Source organism: Anas platyrhynchos, chromosome 3 (genome assembly GCF_047663525.1).
Source record: "Anas platyrhynchos isolate ZD024472 breed Pekin duck chromosome 3, IASCAAS_PekinDuck_T2T, whole genome shotgun sequence".
Classification (NCBI taxonomy): Eukaryota; Metazoa; Chordata; class Aves; order Anseriformes; family Anatidae; genus Anas; species Anas platyrhynchos.
In genome coordinates this window covers 96,467,391-96,487,527 of record NC_092589.1, presented here as the reverse complement: position 1 = coordinate 96,487,527, position 20,137 = coordinate 96,467,391, and the positions used below count along the sequence as shown (strand labels likewise).

Genomic DNA, 20,137 nt, shown 5'->3' with positions numbered 1-20,137 from the left:
CCCCCGGAGCAGACAGAGCTTCATTTCCCCTACGCTGGGCTCTAATGAGTGCTAATTACAACCGCTAAGCGCGGGTGCCCCGCGCCGTGCGGGAGCAGCCCCACAGCCCTGCCGCGGCCATTTCGGCGCGGGGCTGCGGGCGCCCGCTCCCCACCGGGCTTGGCACCGTCGCCGTCCCCTCCGGCCGTGACAAGCGGGGAGGAGCCATCCCGGTGCCCGCCCGGCCCGGAAGCCCCCCCGCGGCCGGTGAGGGGCCGCCTTCCTGCCGCCGCCGCTCCTCCTTCTCCTCCTCCTGCGGCCGGGCAACATGGTGGCGGAGGCGGCGCTGGGGGAGCCGTGAGCCGGTGCCCGCTGCCGGGTGCACCCTGCGGGAGGCGGCCGCCTGGCGGGCGGGCCCGGCCCGGGGCGAGGGGAGGCGAGGAGGAGGAGGAGGAGGAGGAGGAAGGCGGAGCGGGCGATGCCTGAGCCCGTGCGGGTGTGCCGGTGAGGCCGGGAGCGAGCGGGAAGATGCTGCTGTCGCTGGTGCTGCACACCTACTCCATGCGCTACTTCCTGCCCGCCGCCGTCATGATGGGCACGGCGCCCACCTACGTGCTGGCCTGGGGCGCATGGAGGCTGCTCTCCGCCCTCCTCCCCGCACGCTTCTACCGCGAGGTGGACGACCGCCTCTACACCATCTACCAGAGCATGGTGCTCTTCTTCTTCGAGAACTACACGGGCGTGCAGGTGAGCCGGCTGCGACGGGACCGCCGCTGCTGCTGCTGCTGGTGGTGGTGGTGGTGGACCTGCTGTAGGGTCCCCCATGCCCACCCCGCATCCCTGCCAGGGGCCCGGGCGGTCGCTGCCAGATGAAATCTCTAGGGAGGAAATCTGCTGGCAGCAGGTGCAGGCTTTGGCCTTTCCCCTCCCAGCAAAGCCTCTGAGACCGCGAGGAGGACTCCCGCCCAGCGCCGCCCGACGATGCTCTTCGAGTGATGCTTTTCACGGCGTGCCAGTGTTGTGTTTGCTCTTCCAGTGATGCTTTTCACGGCGTGCCGGTGTTGTGTTCATTTTGCAGGTCAGAATGCAGAAGGGACATGACAGCAGCCATGCTCGGTCAGCACCCGAGTGGCAGCCTCCTTTGCGCGCTTGAACCGCGCGGCCTGTCCTGCACACCTGCGGTACCGCACTGAGAGCTGATAAGGAAATCGTAGCTAACCATAATTGCACTTCATGCATCCACAGGTTTCTAATAAATAGATTCATAACCTTTAAATTATTACAGCGTCGCAGGTCTCTTACAGTTTTCCTGCTGTCAGGGTTCAGCTGTTAAATTTTGGATCAGCCATGGACAGCGATTATCCAGTACCCCAGAAAGCGCAGTCCAAAGTTTCAGGTTAAGAAGACAGGACTGGAGGCCTCTCTTGCACAACCAGCAGATCATTTGGGTGCAAGTAATAATACCTCACTTAACAATTTTCTCATCACACGTTACATATTTGAAAGGGCTACACATTTATTTGCAATTTGAAAGGTAAATAAGGAGACTTTTAATTCTGTATTTAAAAGATACTCACTGTACCTCAACCTGACTTTCGGTGTTGCTGAGTGTATGGAAGTGTATTTGAAGTCAGTGTCAGCTGTATGTGCTTGGGAGTAAAGAATAACAAGTGCTTACATGTTGATTAGCATGTTACAGAGCCGGTACAAATAGGTCCTTCTTGATATTTCCAGCTAAGTTATTCATCCACTGACTTATGAAACGTTTCTTTCAAAATCAGGCTGGGTCTCCCCTAGTTTCTGCTCCCAAGCTGTGGTTGTAGGCCTCACTTAATACCAGCTCTCATGGAAACCCACAAAGCCAGCTACACAGAGAGCAAAATTGCACAGTTTGACATCAGGATGAATAGAAAAGATACAAAAGGGAAGTGAGATCTTCTTTTAGCCTTGATTACTCTTTAACTAACTCAACTTGTAACTCATGTAACCTCACCCTTGTATCTTGTCCAAATCAGTTAACTTGTGTTGTGATTTACATCTTTTTATTTTTAAATAAAAAAAGGGAAGGGGAAGCAGTAGTTCACAGGTGAAATACTTACTATTTTATCTGCCTTATTTCTTTGTATAGCATCTTTTAATGCAGGCATTTTGATGTGTAGTAGCACACTTTGGTAATTAGCTGCGGAAAGCAGCAGTGTAGTAGTTTAATTCAACTCCTTGAAAGATGGAGAGCAAGAAAAAATCAAGATATAAATTGTAACAGGAAAATTATTCAGTTTTCCTACAAACATGGCGCACAGAGTAGCAACCACTTTGAACTTTTGATAAAAAACATTTTCACAAAAAATGCCTATCATGTAAAGGTACAGAATGGGCAAGGATAACCAAAACAGACAAAAAGGCAACCATTGTCAGTCCGCCTTTGTTTTCTTTGGTTACATTGATAGAAATTCTTCCATTCAAACAGAGGAGAGAGGCCTGTACAGGTGATCAGTTAGAACAACATCTAAACAGAGATGCTTTGTCAGAGTGAGCAGCAGATGATATTAGGAGGAGAGGAGGTGATGCAGGCGAAGCTGAAATAAAGAATCACAGAAACAAAGAGGAAGGTTCACAAAACCAACCTGGCACATGTTATAGGGTAAGTGAAATAGTAACTGAGACTCAAAGCTAAATAAAAACATGGAAAGTGTGATGCATATGTAGAAAGGTAAGAGGAAGAATCCTTAAGATTTGTGTTTCATTTCAGTGGAAGAGATCTCCGATATACTTAGGGAGGAGAAACAGGGTGTCCTTTCAGACCTTCCCATGCAAACACTGAACACGTTTAACTTGAAACTCACAGTGGAAAGTTAAGCATGTGCCTGAGTGTATGAGATTGGGATGGTAACCTGAGAGCTCCTGTGAATTGGCTGTTATAAGGCATGTAATTAAATTCAGAAGCGTAACATCATTATATGCAATCTCCCCCCCAAAATATAAGAATATGAACTTAAGTAGCTTCATAAAGACAGTTGTATGGGTTTACAAACATTAAGACTTCATGATAGGATGGAAGGAGTTCAGCATCTCTTTGAGGTCCATTATTTTATTCAGTCGATTTAAGTTTGTTGCAATAATTTTCATAACTGGATAAAAGGGAGGCCAACAAATTGATCCATCAGGATACCAGCACATACTGCCTAGTCTCACTGAAATAAGTAGGATTACACAGACACTTAAGGCTTTGATTCAGTAAATCACTTAAGTGACTTTCTCAGCACTGCTGCAGTCTCACCCTATGCAAAAGAAAAATGTCTTTAACGTTGTGTTCTGTTCATTCCTTAGATTATTATGCTTAGAGGGTTTGTGGTTTTTCGATACGATAACACTCCGAGGCTGTTGTGAATAGTTGAGATGTCTGACCTTAAAATAATAATTTTGTTGAAATTCTCATTTTTAGCATCAGTGGAGTGTTAATAGACTAAAAATTGGTTTGGATTTTGAACATAGATTATTTTTTGACTGAATGAAATAGTGAAATATCAGGATAATTATTTATTTATTTTTGAGGAAAATTATGTATCTGTGCATCAATGGCTTTTCATCCATAGAGTATTTAATCCTGTCTTTCCCTTGTGACCATATGTGCAAACATTTTTTCTTATTTTGCACTTGACTTGGGTGTTCTAAGTCAAGTTTATTAAAACAAAAATTCTAGTTTGTGCTAGAAAGACATTTTATCTTTGTAGCACATACTTCAGTTGTGAAATGTAACCAGATAAGGTGATACTCCGAACTGTGTGTCAGCAAGTCTTGAAACAGTAATAATTCCTTTTCTCTTAAGTATTTGGCTTGAGATCTGAAACAATTACAGAGCAATAATTGTTGTGAATCATTTCTAAGTATTTATAATCTAAAGAATGGCTCATGAAATAGATAAAAGTGTTTTTTCATTTTCTCATATTACAAATACTTTTCCTTTTTAAAGTTTAAGTCAGACCTGTTAATGTTTTCACCAAAAAGATTTGTTTTGGAAAGCCTAAATAGAACTTGAGCTAAGATGGAATCAGTTTAGGTTTTCCAACAATATTAGAATTCTGTAAATGAATTACCATAAATAGTCCTATTGCTAATCATCATGCAAGAGTTGGCTGTAGAAAACCGAAGAACCAGTATTTAGAGTACAAAAAGCAAGCCGGAACATGCCAATCCTGAAAACTGGGTAAACTGTACAAAAACATTATGACTATAAAGTGAAATCCTGTAGCATTCTGGAGATTTGTCAGTGCAATTGCAGCTTGGCAAATATCCATGCATTTTATTAAGGAGCTATAAATATATATAAAATTAATCTATACGTGGCGTTGTGACAGTACTCTTCAACAACCTCCAGGATTATAAAGTCATAGTGATGAAAAACTGTAAAGGTGGTTTGTTGGGAAGCGGAACAGGGAGAAGGGCCCTGTTTTGGCCCTATGTTGCTTTGGGTAGTAATGCAATTACATTGAATCTCACCTGCCCTGCTGTAAGCTGCAGAAGTGCTACGGTATTTTTTCCTAGGATGAATGTATATGACATGCTTGAACTCTGTAAAGTGAGTAGGAAGTCTTAGAGAGCAAAGGGTGTTAATTTTACCAGCGATGAGCCAAAGCAGTCACTGACATAAACAGGTGCAGTTCAAGTGCATTGGAGGACTTGCATTTGCTTGTGCTAATTGTAGATTTGGCCACAAGTTTCCAAATCCTCAAGTAGCATGTGAACAGTGTGGTTGTTTTACAGCTTTTGTCTTTACTGTGTTAGGGAAGTCCGCACTCCTCTATTTCATACAGCACAGACAATAGATGATTGCATCTTAACATAGAATGTGAAAACCAAAATGACTGCAAATACGCCTGTGATTAGGGTGTTTGAAGGGCTGAAAAGACTAGTAATTCAATATGATGAGTGCTATCATCTCTCTGTGACCCTTAACATCTTATCCCAGTTGCTGTCAGGGTGATGAAATTAATGCCTATTGTGTTTGTGCACGTGTTTCAGATCAGCTGGGATCAGAACATTCTTCAACCTTTTTGGTTGTAATTGTGTTTGATATTTTGTATGGAGTGGCAGTGAAGAAATAATAAAGAAATCATCACTTGGACTGCTTCCTAAAGGATCATTTTCCATCTGAAAGATTTTGACAATTGAGTAAAATCCATGGCTGAATTAATGTGCGTGGATTTTGTTCAGTGCTTGTGTCAGCTCTCTCGCCCTACCCCCACTTTCTTCTGAACAGGAATTTTTGGAAGTGGTGCTTTCATTAAAGGCATTATGAAATTCTGGTTTTCCTTGTCATCGCAGGGCTCTGGGAGGGCTGTGAGAATCAGACACAACCTTGGTGTTGTTTTGCGTAGCTGTGGTGTTTCTAATAATTATTTTAGAAAATCCATGAGATCCCAGCTACACAAAACATGCGTACTGGGCTGGTACTGAAGCTTGGGCTGCTGTGTGGTGACAAGGTTGAGCAAATCAGAACTTTTCAGGGACACTGCTTGGTCTCTGGACTATATTGTCCCGCAGAGTGAAGCCCAGGCCCCAAGTCTTGGCTTGCTGGGAAGCCTGTGGGGAGAGCTCAATGTGAGGTTGGGGTGTCGAAGCTCAGTGTTGTAGCCTTTGGCTTATTTGTGTTGGAAGTGAGAGGTATGAGGTCTGCGCCCAGCTTTATTCCCAGGACAGCAGCTTTGCCAGGCCGGGCTATCTTTGCTGCAGGCGCTCTCTGCTTTCCCGTTTGAAGCTGTTCCATGGTGCAACAGGTAATGCAGAAGGGCCCAAGTGGGGAGACGTAGGCAGCACTAGTGCAAGGGCAAAGCTGTAGGAGGCTCACGTCAGAGGTGTTTTCTGTCCCTAGATGCAGCAGGGGCAGAACCTCCTCCAGATGAGGACCTGGGCAGACGCCACTACCAGAAAGTTAAAAGGAGGTGCTGCTTTTCATCCTTCTCTGGTTGTATTTGCACAGAAGGTGCTGATAGTAGCACTTCATGGTCCTAATTTTGTAAATGTGTGATTGAGGTCTCTGAGCTCTCCACCTGGTGTGGGCAGCCAGCCCGACAGCTCTGAGTGGGAGAGTACTGGGAGGTGCTGGAGCTGGGAGGCACATCTCTGCCAGCAAGGCCAGGTGGGACAGAGCCTTTTAGGACTGTCATTTTGGCAATCCTGCCACTGGACCTGGCTTATAGCACACTGTGGAAATGGCATCACGGAGCAGCAGCAGCTCTGGTTAGGCAATGTGGCCACTTTGTGAAACTACGTTAGCTGGTGAGAGGTTAAGATAAATCGTGAATTGTTTATGTCTAATGCTAGAAATAAGTCTTGGGGGTTGGAGCAGTGCTGAGATTGAAAAGGTAATTGAGAATGTAGCGAAGTGAATCATTTCTGTGTGGTAAACATTTGACAGAAGCCCTGCTTTTTATAATGAAAATTTTCTGCAGTTATACTAGCTCAATGAAGGCAGTTTACCCTGGCTCATCTCATTAGGGATTTTGGAAAGCAGCTTTCTCCAGGCGTATGTGTCTTTTATGGTATTACAACAAAGTCCTATCTGTTATTGTAGCAGAAATTAAGTGATACCTGCTAAGCCTAAGGGATGCTGCCTTCAGATTGAGATGGATGTCTAATTTTAGACTCTTACGTTCCACTGTGGTGTGAGGCAGCAAAAATAGGTACATTCGGTATGTAAGCTTTGTGCTCTTTCTTTTTTAGATATTGCAAAAGACATATTTGCATATATTTTAAATTTTGTTCTGACTGCATTTGGCTAGTGTTGTGAAGCTAAAAGTCCTTGGAGGCGGCAGTTCTTTTGGGTATCAGCAAGCATTTTTATTTGCTGCAGCTTCTGGCACTGGGGCAATCTGGATAAAATATAGTATGGAGGGATTCCTTGGTCATGGCTGATCCTGATCTCCTCCTATCCCCCTGATATATGGAAAATAAAATCAATTAGTTGCAAATTAGTTCTGTTAGTTCTTTTAGAAATCACGTATCAGTTACCCATACCAGAACTACCTCTGTTTGGGTTCGTAGTTCAGAAACTTTGTGTGGAGATTTGCCTGGCATATATTTTCTAATTGGCAAGTCATGAGTGAACCTGAATTTCGTATCAGCCTTATTTAATACTGTCTGCAATTTAAAACTAGTGTATATGTTTTCAGGCCAAAAATAGCTATGCATACCTAAGAAAATCCTAAAAAGATAAGTATTTGTAGGAGGAGTAAAGTATTTGTAGAGGAGCTAAAATCAAAAGATAGCTTTGATTATAAGCATTTATAAAATTCTGCTTTTGAGTATTTAGCCTGTTAGTTTTACAATATTGTGCTTTGATTTAATTTTTTTTCTGCTTTAGATACTCAGATTAAAATAGATTTATAGTATATTCAGTTCTTAATGTAAGTCATCCTAATTTTGCCTCATCTGTTATATTTTGAAATACAGATGTTATTTATCACTTCTTTCTTAACCTGCATGAGTTTTATACACCTTTTTCTTTTTGTGCTGAACTCTGTTTTGGTACATTCTGGGCCATGGAGTTTTGCAGTGTTCTTCCATGCCCTCTCCTTCTTCTTGCATAATACATCCAGATGCTTTATGTAAGGGTGACTGTTAATTGAGAAGTTTTTCTCCTCGTACTATGCCATCAGACACTTCTTGCTAAGGGAAGATTCTATTCATAGTTAAGCAGTTGAGTCCAATTATTTCCAACTATTTACCTCAGGCTTACAGGGTGTCTTTTTTGTTCCTCAGTTTTACTTGCATTAGATAAAGTAGGCTCAGATGTCAAGGATTTTGACATTACAATTATGAGGAAGCATAACTTCTCAGGGGAAAAATGCATTCTTTAATCTTTGTTCTGTCAATTTGAATTTAAGCTCTGAAGAGATTTGGGATGAAAAACAGGGAAATTATTTTCTTCATTTCATCTCTGTCACTTACTACTTGTCATCTTCCCTGTTACAGATTCTCGGTGTGGGACTAGGAAATCATGTATTTCATGCTAGTTTGATTTTTTTTCCTTTATTTTTTTAGATATGAAACTAGCTACCTGTGATTTGATTGAAATTCTATATTTGAGCACATATCTAAACATGAAGAAAAACAGTATGATTTGTAACTGTATTGTGGTAGTTGCAATATTTTTTCCTCTTGAACTTGCAGAATGTCTTGAAGACTTGCTTTGTATGCTTTCTAAAGCTGCTTGGGAATCTGAGGGCATGCGTTTTCTCTTGTGTAAGCAAACATGGTGCACAGTCCCAAGCAAGCTACAGGTGAACTAGCCCGTTCGCGTGCTGTGGTGGTATGCAGAGGTGTTGGAGGGATGGTAAATGTGGTTACTTTTTGAGGCTCATCCAAGTTTACTGTGTTCAGATCTGGAGCCAGATATGTTGCAGCTAGTTCAGACACCTTCTCTCATGTTGTCTTCTGCCTTGTCTTTGCCTTTTCTTGAAAGTCTGTAATGCTGAAATGATAAGTACTTACTGAAAGTGATATGTGGAAGAGCTTTTGGAAATCTTATTCCACTATCACAAGCAGCAAACATGGAGTTTTTTTCATCTTACTCTTTCTCACGCATCTTGACTCACTGATAACTCCACACCAGTTTAACCTGTACTAGATATAAACACTTGCGTGAGTTTTACAGATAAAAATTTAATCAACTCTTCCTGGGAGTCCTTCACATTTAGAAGCAAAGATCCTATTATAAAGAGCTGTAGCTGAAGGAACACTGCAAATTGTATTGCTGCCACAAGGTTTCCTGCTTCTGGCTGGTGAGAGATGCGCAAAAGGTTACATTTTTAGAACATGCTTAATGTACCAAGGCATTGTAATTGCTAGGGTTTTTGTGTTTTTGTTTTGTTTTATTTTGTTTGGTTTTGGTTTTAGTGGGGGGAGGGGGAGAAGGTGTTATGTACTTCCCACTACAGAAGAGTAGCAAACTAAATAATGGCTAAATTGATGTGGGTCACTTTTTCCATTCTTTTAAGAAAATAAGAAAATTGTGTGGAAAAAATCTCCAGAGTTGCCAAAGGATTATGAGGGAGGTAGCCTAATGAAACAGGTAGAATACTTCCATGCCCCCCTGGTTTTACATATTACCAAGATGCCAGATGTTCAGAAAAACCCTTCTGTAGAAATCTCAGCTTATAAATAATCTCCTTTCACATATGCTTATGTATTTGAAATAAGTTCAGTACTTGTATTTTTTGTTGTCTTTAAAAAAAATGTAATTATTGGCTATTTATGGTAAGAGTCATTTAGATGCTCTGACTTTGACTTTCCCAAATGGTCACTGACTGACTGTAATTGTGTGTCACTCCATGATCTGTTTCACAGAATTGCATTGTGATCAAAAGCAGGCCAATTGCAGAAAGATCCAGTAAATGATTTTGGCATTGGAAGTAGGTTTTATTCAGAAAGTAGATGCCAAAATCTGTCACCAGTGCTGAAACAATTAAGTTTTATGGATGCCTTTTTAATGGTTCCTCAGATAGCTAAGGAGTCCAGGTATGAGTGAAATAATTGTGCATGTTTTAAAGTGAAGTTCCCAAACCATATATAAGCCTGATCAGAATGCAGAAGCAAAGCTCCTGTGTCTACAGAGTGCTTTCAAATATGCTGGCAGAACTGGGGACCTCAAAAACAGTTTTGTCTCTTACTTTCTATTTGGAAAAAAAAAAAAAAAAAAAAAAAAGGAAAGAATGGTGATATTTCTCTTTAACGTAATGAGTGAAAGCACAAAGTGTACTCATGTGTTCCATCAGTTCAGCTCCTTCTACATACACACAGCCTCACCACTTTGAAAAGCTGATTTAGCAGTGTTTTTTCAGAAGAGAGAATCCACCGTCCTTAGATGAACCTTCTAAAAGCACTGAGCAGTGTGTTAGGGCATGATGGGATTTAAGATCTGCATCTGCTTTCGGTGCTTTCAGTGGGCTACATCCGGGCAATTCAAAGCTGGCAGACTTGGTAGTGCAGGTCTTGTGAATCCTTTTCTGCAGCACTGAGCTCTCCTAGAAGCCAAGAGCTCCTTTGTCTGGGTTATGGTTGAATCCAGTCTGGTACCATTGCTTAAATAAATACAAATAAGCAGAGCTTGCCCAATATACTATTTTGACAACTTACTCTCTCTGAAATTACTCTTTTGTTCAGGTTGGATATCGCAGTTATTGTGCATGTTTCCCAGAACTTTGTGCTACCACCGCGCCCCTTTTACAAATACCAACTGAATCAGTCGCCCTTGGAAAGAGGAGTTCCAGAACTATACACATCAATCTCTAAGTGATGTTAGACTGGTGTGAATAAAGGTCATGTTGTGTTGTAAATCACTATGTGAGGCTTTGAGGAGGATTATAAATAAAGTCAGGTAATACTTCTGTAGGAGTAAGCCTGTAATGACTCAGTCCTCTGTACAGCATCTGTGAAAGATCCAAGCAGATAAGAATTGCAAACAAAACTACTCCAGTTAAACAAATGGTATTGCCCATCTATTGCCAAGTCCCTCTTACAGGACTGTGGGATTTTTGTGTTAAATAAGTGTGGTAGTTGTTATTGCTGTTACTTGATTTCCTTTGGTACAATGATGGCAGTGAAACTACCAAGATTTTTCTTCAGACCAACCGCCTGCAGCTAAAATTACTTAATTCATTGTATAACCAGAAAAAGTAGGCAACAAATTTTTATAGCCCAAATATTTAAAAGTCTTTTTCATGCTAAAATACAAAAAAAATAGTCAAATGCACACAGAATAAGACTCTGAAGTCTTATTTTTACTGATACAGATATTATTTTATTGAAAACATGAATGTATCTTTTAATTAGCACACTAGGTAGCTGCATTTCCATTCAGGTTACGTTGATTATGATTGTTTGGGAAGGCGATTTTCATTAATTAATGAGTGAATTCTAATAATCTCTTTAATTCAACCAGGAAACTTTAAAGCCTTTATATTCAGCATCAGAACTATGCTTCTGTCCATGTAGCTGGTGCTGTGCCATTGAATGAAGTGTAACTGCTTGTCTTTATAACAGTTCATCAATTTAGACCATCAGACCAAAACGTAGAATGAAAGCAAAAATGTACAGGCTTCATCCTTAACGTCAGATGGTATGATTTAGTCATACATAATAATGTTGCTAATATAGTCTTATTGCAAAAAGGGAATAAAATGCCAGTAACTTCATATCGTGCTGTGGTTTTGGAGTTCTGGGATTTCTGGTGCGATCAAAAGAATGATTTAAAGAACAATCTATGAATTTCATATAGAAATCTCAGTATGTCCCATTGCTCAGCCTCTTGGCAGTGGTTTTCTTCACAGAACCCCAGTAAAATAAATAGCTGCAGAATACTTGAGTGAGCTATCTGCTCCAATAAAATGGATTGCATTGGGATTTTATGGTTTGGTGCTGAGCCTGAGCAGCTGACTTCAGACTTGATCGGTTATGTTTTGAGTAGGTAGTCTCTTTGGCTAAAAGAGGTTATGATGTATAATGATAATATGACCATTACCTACAAATTGTCTGTGATCTAAAGGTGTTTTTAGGAAGAAATATATTTAAAGGTAAACGTTTTGCAGTGCTAGAGATAAAGCAGCTGACAACAAAATTGTGCAATTTTTCTTCTTTCCCATTCAGCCTTTCATCTTCATGCATTCCCTTGAGCTTAGATGTTGCTTGTGAAAAATACTAAGGACAGTGCAAAGTTCTGAGTCTGTAAAATGGTGGAACCCTCCTGTTCAGGGTTTGGGGGAAGATTTGCATCTTTATGGTATAGGCAAGTGAGACCCGTATTTGTTAAATGAGAATAAAAGTGCTTCCCTATCTTCTGTGAAGGAAAGCTAACATTTTGATGTGCTTATAGTAGGGCATCTGAATACCTAAGAAATTTGACCAAGTATAAGGCCCCCATTTATGTCCTGCCTTGAGCCTGCTTCTTGTCAAACAGGGTAAATAGATCCTATGATCTGGGATATTTTGTTTAGAATCACAGAATCATTTTGTTTGGAAAAGATCATCTCAGAGGTCATCTAGCCCAACCTTTATCCTAGCACTGCCAAGTCCACCACTGAACCATGTCACTAAGCTCTACATCTACACGAAGACCTCCAGGGATGATGACTCAACCACTTCCCTCAGCAGCCTGTTCCAATACTTCACAACCCTTTCAGTGAAGAAATGTTTCCTACTATCCAACCTAAACCTCCCCTGGTGCAACTTAAGGCCATTTCTTCTTGTCGTATCACTTTGATGCTTGGGAAAAGAGACTGATACCCACCTTGCTACAATCTTCTTTAAGGTAATTGTAGGGTGTGATTAAGTCTTCCTTGGCCTCCTTTTCTCCAGGCTAAATAACCCCAGCTCCCTCAGCTGCTCCTTGTAAGACTTGTTTCCTAGACCCTTCACCAGCTTTGTTGCCCTTCTCTGGACACGTTCCAGGGACTCTATGTTCATCTTGTAGTGGGGGCCCAAAACTGAACACAGTACTCGAAGTGTGGCCTCACCAGAGCCAAGTCACTTCACCTAGTCCTGCTGGCCTCAGTAATTCTGATACAAGCCAGGATGCTGTTGGCCTTCTTGGCCACCTGAACACACTGCTGGCTCATATTCAGCCGACTATCAACCAATACTCCCAGGTCCTTCTCTGCCAGGCAGCTTTCCAGCCACTCCCCCCAGCCTATAGCGCTGCATGGGGCTGCTGTGCCCCAAGAGCAGGACCCAGCACTTGGCCTAGTTGAGCTTCACACACTTGGCCTCAGCCTGTTGGTCTGGCCAATGCAGATCCCTCTGCAGAGCCCTCCTACCCTCAAGCAGACCAACACTCACGCCTAACTTGGTGTCATCTGAAAGCCTACTGAGGGTACACTTAATACTTTCATCCAGATCACTGGTGAAGATATTGAAGTGGCCCCAGTACTGAGCCCTGGGGGACATCACTGGTGACCGGCCTCCAACTGGATTTAACTCCATACACTGCAATTCTTTGGGCCTGGCCACCCAGACAGTTTTTAATCTAGCAAAGCTTACACCCATCCAGGCCTTGAGCAGACAGCATCTCCAGGAGAATGCTGTGGGAAACTGTCAAAAGCCAAACTGAAGTCAATGTGGACCACATCCACAGCTTTTCCCCAACAACTGCGTGCGTCACCTTGTCCTGGAAGGAGACTGGGTTCATCAAGCAGGACGTGCCTTTGATAAACCCATGCTGACTGGACCTGATCTCCTGGTTGTCCTGTAAGTACTGCATGATGGCACTCAGGATAATCCCCTCCATGAGCTTCCCCAACACCGAAGTCAGTCTGACAGGCCTGCAGTTCCCCGAGTCCTCCTTCTGTCCCTTCTTGTAGATGGGTGTCCCATTTGCTAGCCACCAGTCTAATGGTACCTCCCCCAATAGCCAGCACGGCTGATAGATGATGGAAAGCTCAAAGGGCTGCATGTGTCATCGGGCAGGTTTTTAGAAGAAAGGAGAATTTAAACAACATCTCACCAGATACCTGTAACACTAGAATTTAAGTACTGTTGCAGTAGATCTTAACAGAGCAGCAATGCTGCAGAAGTCAGCTTGCCCAGGGTTACGCACTGACTTCAGAAGCCATATCTGGTAGTTGCTTTTGGAGGTTTGTTGATGCAAGCTCCACCCTTTTACCACAAAACTATTTCCAGATTTTTTGACAAAAAGATGAGAAGAGTATCCTAGGATACCAATTATTCTAATAAGCACTCCAGTTGTAGTAGTGCCCAGCTAACACAGAAGCTCTTTTTCCAAAGAGCAGGCAGTCCAAGTTACTAAAGTAGTCAGGAAGAAATGGCAAAATGGAGAGAACTGCATGTTTTGAGGGGAGCACAGCTGAATACATGAAGTTTGTATAGTTGTTTTAAACGATTGTTGAATTTCTGGAATGTTTTGTTTCTCTTGTCTTCCTCCAGGAGAGGGAAGGGAAGTTCTGCTATTACCATGTGTCTGTTTTTATCCTTCCTTCCAGTTGCTGTTGGCTGTGTGCTGGAAGCTGAACCTTTCCCTGATCAGAATATGCCACCTTTTTCTCTGCCTTGTGCGCCAGCGCTAGTCAGTTCTGTTGGTGAAGTAATAGCAAAGAGGGGAGCATTGTTCTGCAATTCACACCTGGTTTCCATGAAGAAGGAAGAGGAGAGGGAGGGTTGAGAAGTCAGGAGCCAAGAATGAGTGTGACAATGCAATAGGACATCAAATGAGATAGCCCAAGTTTTTACTACCAATAACCATCTGTGTTGCCTTACTGCCAGTGAAGCAGAGGTGTGAGAACTGCTTGCATGATCACCCACATCCAATTACCACACTGAGGTTATCTCTTTGCCAGGAGTTTGATATGGTCACCAGTTGACCTGCATGCAGGTCTTCGGATAGTGTGATTACTTTTCTCTCTTGAGTTAGTTTGTCATGGCCCTATTCACTGAGACAATACAGCTAGAATGTGACTAAATGAACTATTTCATTTTCTTTGGTATGTGCAGATTTCCTAATCAAGATATCAAAACCTAGTTCCACCTTGTTGCTGTGCAGCTTGTCAAATTACAGTGTATTCAGGTGTGGCTGCCATGCAGGACTGTTTTGCATAGCTATGCAAGCTACTGCACTTGCACAGCCCTGGCTGAATATATTGCACTGTGTACAGAAGCTGGTGTCACCAGATCACCCAGGAGCCCCCATTTGCATACCTGGCTCAGCCTAACATTGAATTAGCAAATTCCCCCTTCAGGAGAACTTGTGATTACCTCCTGCTTGTGCATCAGAGCGTTGCCCTTGATGCCTCTGAGGTGTGTCTTGTGCCTGCTCAACATGTGAACAGCTGGGTCCCAGACCTTCCACAGAAGGGAATTCATTAGTGTTCCCCTTCCCATATCTGAGACCAACTGACTTGGTCTAGATGATCTTTCAAGGTCCCTTCCAACTCCTAACATTCTGTGAATTGGGTTTGATGGCACTGATACATAAACAGATGTGAAAGACCCATATCAGCAGCAGTGGTACTACCTGCTATTGCAAACTGGGCTGTGAAGCATCCAAAACATGACTAAACCCACACATTTTAATGCTCTATTCCCAAGTTATGTTTGCAATGGTAGACTATAAATCTGCATGTTAACTGTTTTCCCTCAAATCTCTGTTTAATTTGGCTTGCTGTGTTGCTCTTTGTTGTGCTTTTTTTTTTTTTTTTAAGAAAACAAGAGAACACCTATTCAATTGAATAGGTTCCTCACTTGCTTCATTGTGGCAGAGAACATTTTTCCTCTCAGTCTTTCAAACCTATTGGTAGGTTGAATATGTATGTATATGTGCTGTGGCATATCACTCAGGTGCGTGCCTGTACTGTGGTCCTGGATATGTTATGCACCAGCAGTCTGAAAAGGATTTGGTTGCTCCTGCACAGCCCTTGGCAGCAGGGAGTTCTGTGGAGTTACAACTACACGCAACAGCAGGGAGTCAAAGATTTTCTGGAGACCATTAAGAAGAATATTGTGTCATTTCCTTCTGCAGCTATAACGTAGGTTGGGTGCTCTGGTTCACCTAAAAGCTTCAGATTGCCAGAAATTGAAGTCATGCCCTGAGGGGATGCTTCCCCTGCTTACCCACCAGCATACAAATTCCAGAGGGGAAAAAGGCAACATTTCTGCAGGATTCAAGGCTCTAACTCTTAACCCTCTGTTATGTATGGTCAATGAAAGTTTGCAGAAGCACAAGGCTATAACAAAAATGCTTCAGAAGGAAAGTTGCATGGCTGTCTACAGAGTAGGGGTATCCTGTGATAGCCAAGGAAACCTCTAGTCAACGAAGGCTCGAAGTTGCCACTCTTCTCTGGTTGTAATAATAGCTATATCGTATAATTTCTAGCCCGCAGTTCCTGGCCATGAATGTTGAATATGTGAATAGCTGCTCACTGGCTTTTAGTGAACTGTATGAGCTTTTTGTTGAGACTGCTGAACTGAACGATGCTGTGGTTAAAGCTGTGGCCTCCTCTTAGACTGAGCCATTCAAGCAAGCAAAATAATGTTGTTTTTTTTTTTCCTTTTTTTTATTTTTACTCCTTCCTTCACTTTGAAATAAAATATCCTTCTTGTGTTTAATGAGAACTAATTATAAATAGGAGCAGATAGATCCTTTCAGTTCTGTACAACTGCATGGCTGTGTGTTTTATCACAATTAAAAAATTTTGGTCTGTTACACATAAACATGTTTTGGCTGGCTGTTACGGTAAGACTGTATGTCGTACGCAGAGCTCTACTTACAGTAACAATGAGAGGGTGTTCCTCTGGGATTAAAAAGTGAACCACATCCAATCCTATTGAAATAAAAAGTAATACAGATTAACTGTTACATTTGGCAGACACAATCGTATGTGTTTTTTTAAGGGAATATCTATTATATTTGTTTTTACTGATGTAATAGTCACAAGTGAGTGCTTTGAATTGTGGTTCTGATCACACTGAGATTTTGACTTTGTACACAAGAGAAAGCAGAAATTTTTAGAAGTTAAAATAATAAATTAAGTATTTCAAACCGTATTTATTTTCTTGTGTGGGCCAGCTCTTCCAGGGTCAAGGGCAGATTTTGTTTTCCTCTTGTTCATATTTTCTTACCTTTTATGAAAGCATGGATATCAATCAGGACCTTCTGCTGTAGTGATCTGTTGTATTGGGCCTTTTCACTTCCTCTAAAGCAGCCTGTGCCAGAAACTGCACAGTGGAGTCTCAACTGAAATTAAAAATATTGTATTTGTGGACCTAGTGCATAACACCACTAGTAGTATACACTTCAAAATGAAGCTTTTACTCTATAAGTGAGAATAGGATGATAATTTTTTATTTCAATGAAATCTTTGTACCTGAACTGTAAGATCAGATCCTTTGATGCTACCTTGTACTAAATAGCATGTGGTAGTGAGACTGTCAGCAGGAAGGTTATAAATTCTCCTTGAACTTTAATGAGAAAATTACTCATACAGCTTTTCAAAATCTTGTTTGAATTTCTTGGAAACTGTTCAGAATATACTTGTCAACTGGCTTGTTACAAATAATAGTTAAATGTATTGTACATGCATTTTCTGGAAAAGAATCCAAATAAGTAATATCCTCTTATGTTCTCCCTACTGTATGCCGCATGATCTCTTGTGCACATATTTACTGAATATCTCAAATTGCCAATGTAGGGTTTCTTGCCTTGAAAGCATGTCTGATTATCAGTGCAGTTGCAAAGAAGCAACAGCATGAATGTAAACATGCAGCTTTTTGTGGGGTGTTTGCCTAGTGTTACCATACAGAAAGTTACCCTTGGTATACCTGGTCAACTGGCACATTTTCCAGAGCTGCTTGTAAATGTGCTCTAAGGATCAATTTGAGACTCAGCACACTAAATGATTTTAATCAAGATCTGAGTGTTAGTTATATCTTCCTGATAAAATACCTAGACAGTCCTGACTGGGGACATAGTGATAATAAGTGGGTAAACCTCCCACGTAGCGCTTTTGTTTTGGTGAATCCCATCACTTAGAAGATGTCTTCAGTACAGCTAATTTCTACAAACGAGGAATACGGCCCATTAGTATTGGGAGGGTCAAGGGGTAATGCTAGCTGGAAAATACTGATTGGAAAACTAAGCTTAATTAGCTAATGGAAGTATTTATAATAAATTGCTGTACAGATTCTTCAGTTGAGAATTGAAATGGTTTAATTCAGCTTCTCATTTTATATCTGAAATAAATTTAGTTGAATTAATCCATTTTCAAAGCTGTTTGGATTACTTCTGCATTGTGCTCTTAACCATGCTCTCAGAAAGTTATTTCAGTCCTAGGTAGTAACTTTTGAGGGAGGAAAATTGCAGGGTTAAAAAGGGATCTTTAAAGTAATGGAGAAGAACATAATGTAACAAAAGCTGAAAACCAACTTAGAGATGTCCCCGAACCCCCAGTCTCGTGATATTTTTGTTCATTCTTAGTGGTTAAAATTGTGGCAAATCTTTGAGATTTTTTTCTTGATCTAATCTAGGAAAACATCCAGCCTTAAATTGAACTGATCTCATAACGAGTGCCTGGCTGAAGCATATCCTATACGTTACTGATGTGATTTATAAAGTTAATGATATTTTTGTCTGTCTTGTGGTTCCTTTTACTTTTAATTGCATTAGAGTAGGGATCTTATGGTTATGGGTTGGCTTCCATGGATCCCATTGTAGGGCTGAAGAATAAGAACAGAAAAGACTTCTTGTGCCCTAATTAATTAGCATTAACTTCCTTGTTGATTGCATGATGGGTTCTGAAAAATTAATGGGGTTAATGGTACTAACTTGCTGGCAGTTTTCTTGGAAAACAGGTAATTACCTCACTGGGTCTTGTCACTGACTAATACGGTGAATATTAATAATAAACTAACACTTCTTTTTTTTTTTTTTAGGTAATAATCTATGGGGATTTGCCAAAAAATAAAGAAAATGTAATATATTTATCAAATCATCAGTGTACAGGTTTGTGTTTTTTTTTCTTTCTTAATGCTTCTAAAGATCTGCTCATCTGTTTGCTGTGTCCCTTTCTAGCCTTGCCCTAATGAGTTCTTAATTAGAACTTCTTGTTCAGAAACCTTTAACGATGTTTCAATATATAAAATGTGCAAATGTGCTCTTTGTTTTATCAATGTCAGTTGAGAACTGGTTTAACTAAGCATTTTGGACTTTTGTCTCTGCAGTTGATTGGATTATTGCGGACATGTTGGCAATCAGGCAGAATGCTCTTGGGCATGTCCGGTACGTTTTGAAAGATGGATTAAAATGGCTTCCATTGTACGGGTGGTATTTTTCACAGGTAAGCCCATTCACTTTTTCCTTACTCTTTGTGGGTCAAATATATGTATAATGTACTTGCCTTCTATGTATCTTATGTAATGGGAAGATGGAGCTCTGAGCTGACAGTTGTTTGAACATGAATATATCTTGTTTCATTCAATGTACTTAGATGTGTCTCATAGTTAATATACTGTTATTAAAAAATCAGCTTATTATTTTAAATTAAAGCTTTTTATGGCCAGTGTTTATTACCAGAATTAAAGCTGTACAATCTGTTAGTAGCTGTTTCAAAATATTCTAATACTTTGTTCTTTTTACAGTCCAAATGCCCACTTGGCAGTAAGTGAACATGGACTTTTTTCTATTATATTTTTTTTTTGGTCATGCTTCGAACTGGGAGTTAATTCACATTTTTAGTGTGCGTATTTCTTTCTTTATTTATTTATTAAAACAATTTTTAAAAAAGGATTTAGGATAGCATGGAGGAGAGGCAGATCCCAGCTTCCTAATGGTTTTGCCTCGGACTTCAGTTAAGCCAGAACTCCATAAACCTAAATGAGTCTAACCATATTCCTATTCCTATATTCCTATAACCATATTCCTATTACTACTTCTTACTTTCTTCTCTTCCTACATTATGCTCCTCTAGTTCCTTTTAGTTTGAGAGCTCAACCTGATATGACTCAAAGTCATACAATTACAGAAGAAACAATGGGCCATGTTGATTGTACAGACGACATACTGAGTGATCGTGATCTTTAATCTAAAATGATGGAGAACAATGTAAATGACATTTACCTCTCTAAACTCCTCTCTGAATTTGTCATGTCTATTCTTTGCTTTTTCTGAAAGCAGGACTGTTTCTATATACAAATGAAACAAAATGTAGTTTAGGTAGGTGCTTAATTGTTAGAACAGAAATGCATTAAGTTTTGGATAACTGCTCCAAAGTGCCTGTTACAGAAGCACTTTGTGTGCTTTGGCTTCCTTCTTTCTTTGGCTTCCCCTTTGGCTTCCATCTTTGATCTTTACGTATCTTCTGAACATTAATCCATTTTCCTCCCTCTTCAGAAAAAAAGGGAGAAACCTTAGAAAAATACTTTTGCTAGAATTAGGTGGTTTGAGTTGACTCTTAGGCTTGTCCTAAGAGTCTGGGGTATACTGAGAAAAATACTATACAGAGTGTGATTTCAAGTGTATACTAGTAAAGAAAAATTTGAAAAACAGGCAACTTACCTCTTCTTGTTAGTGTGGAATGTATTGTTGATGGTGCTTGTCTTTTTATGCCTGGATCCAAAGTAGAACAACACATGTGGCAAGAATGGTACAGTGAGAAGCAAC

The 20,137-nt window shown here is 40.9% G+C and overlaps 1 protein-coding gene across 1 annotated transcript in view; it reads left to right on the top strand.

Moving 5' to 3' along the window:
- Positions 1 to 266: 266 nt before the first annotated feature.
- The window catches only part of AGPAT5 (1-acylglycerol-3-phosphate O-acyltransferase 5), a 60,764-nt gene continuing 40,893 nt past the window's right edge, over positions 267 to 20,137 (top strand). The window contains exons 1-3 of the mRNA XM_005009206.6: positions 267 to 726; positions 18,412 to 18,481; positions 18,700 to 18,815. Of these exons, the coding sequence (XP_005009263.1) occupies positions 508 to 726; positions 18,412 to 18,481; positions 18,700 to 18,815 (405 nt within the window). The 5' untranslated portion in view covers positions 267 to 507. The remainder of the gene's footprint in view (positions 727 to 18,411; positions 18,482 to 18,699; positions 18,816 to 20,137) is intronic.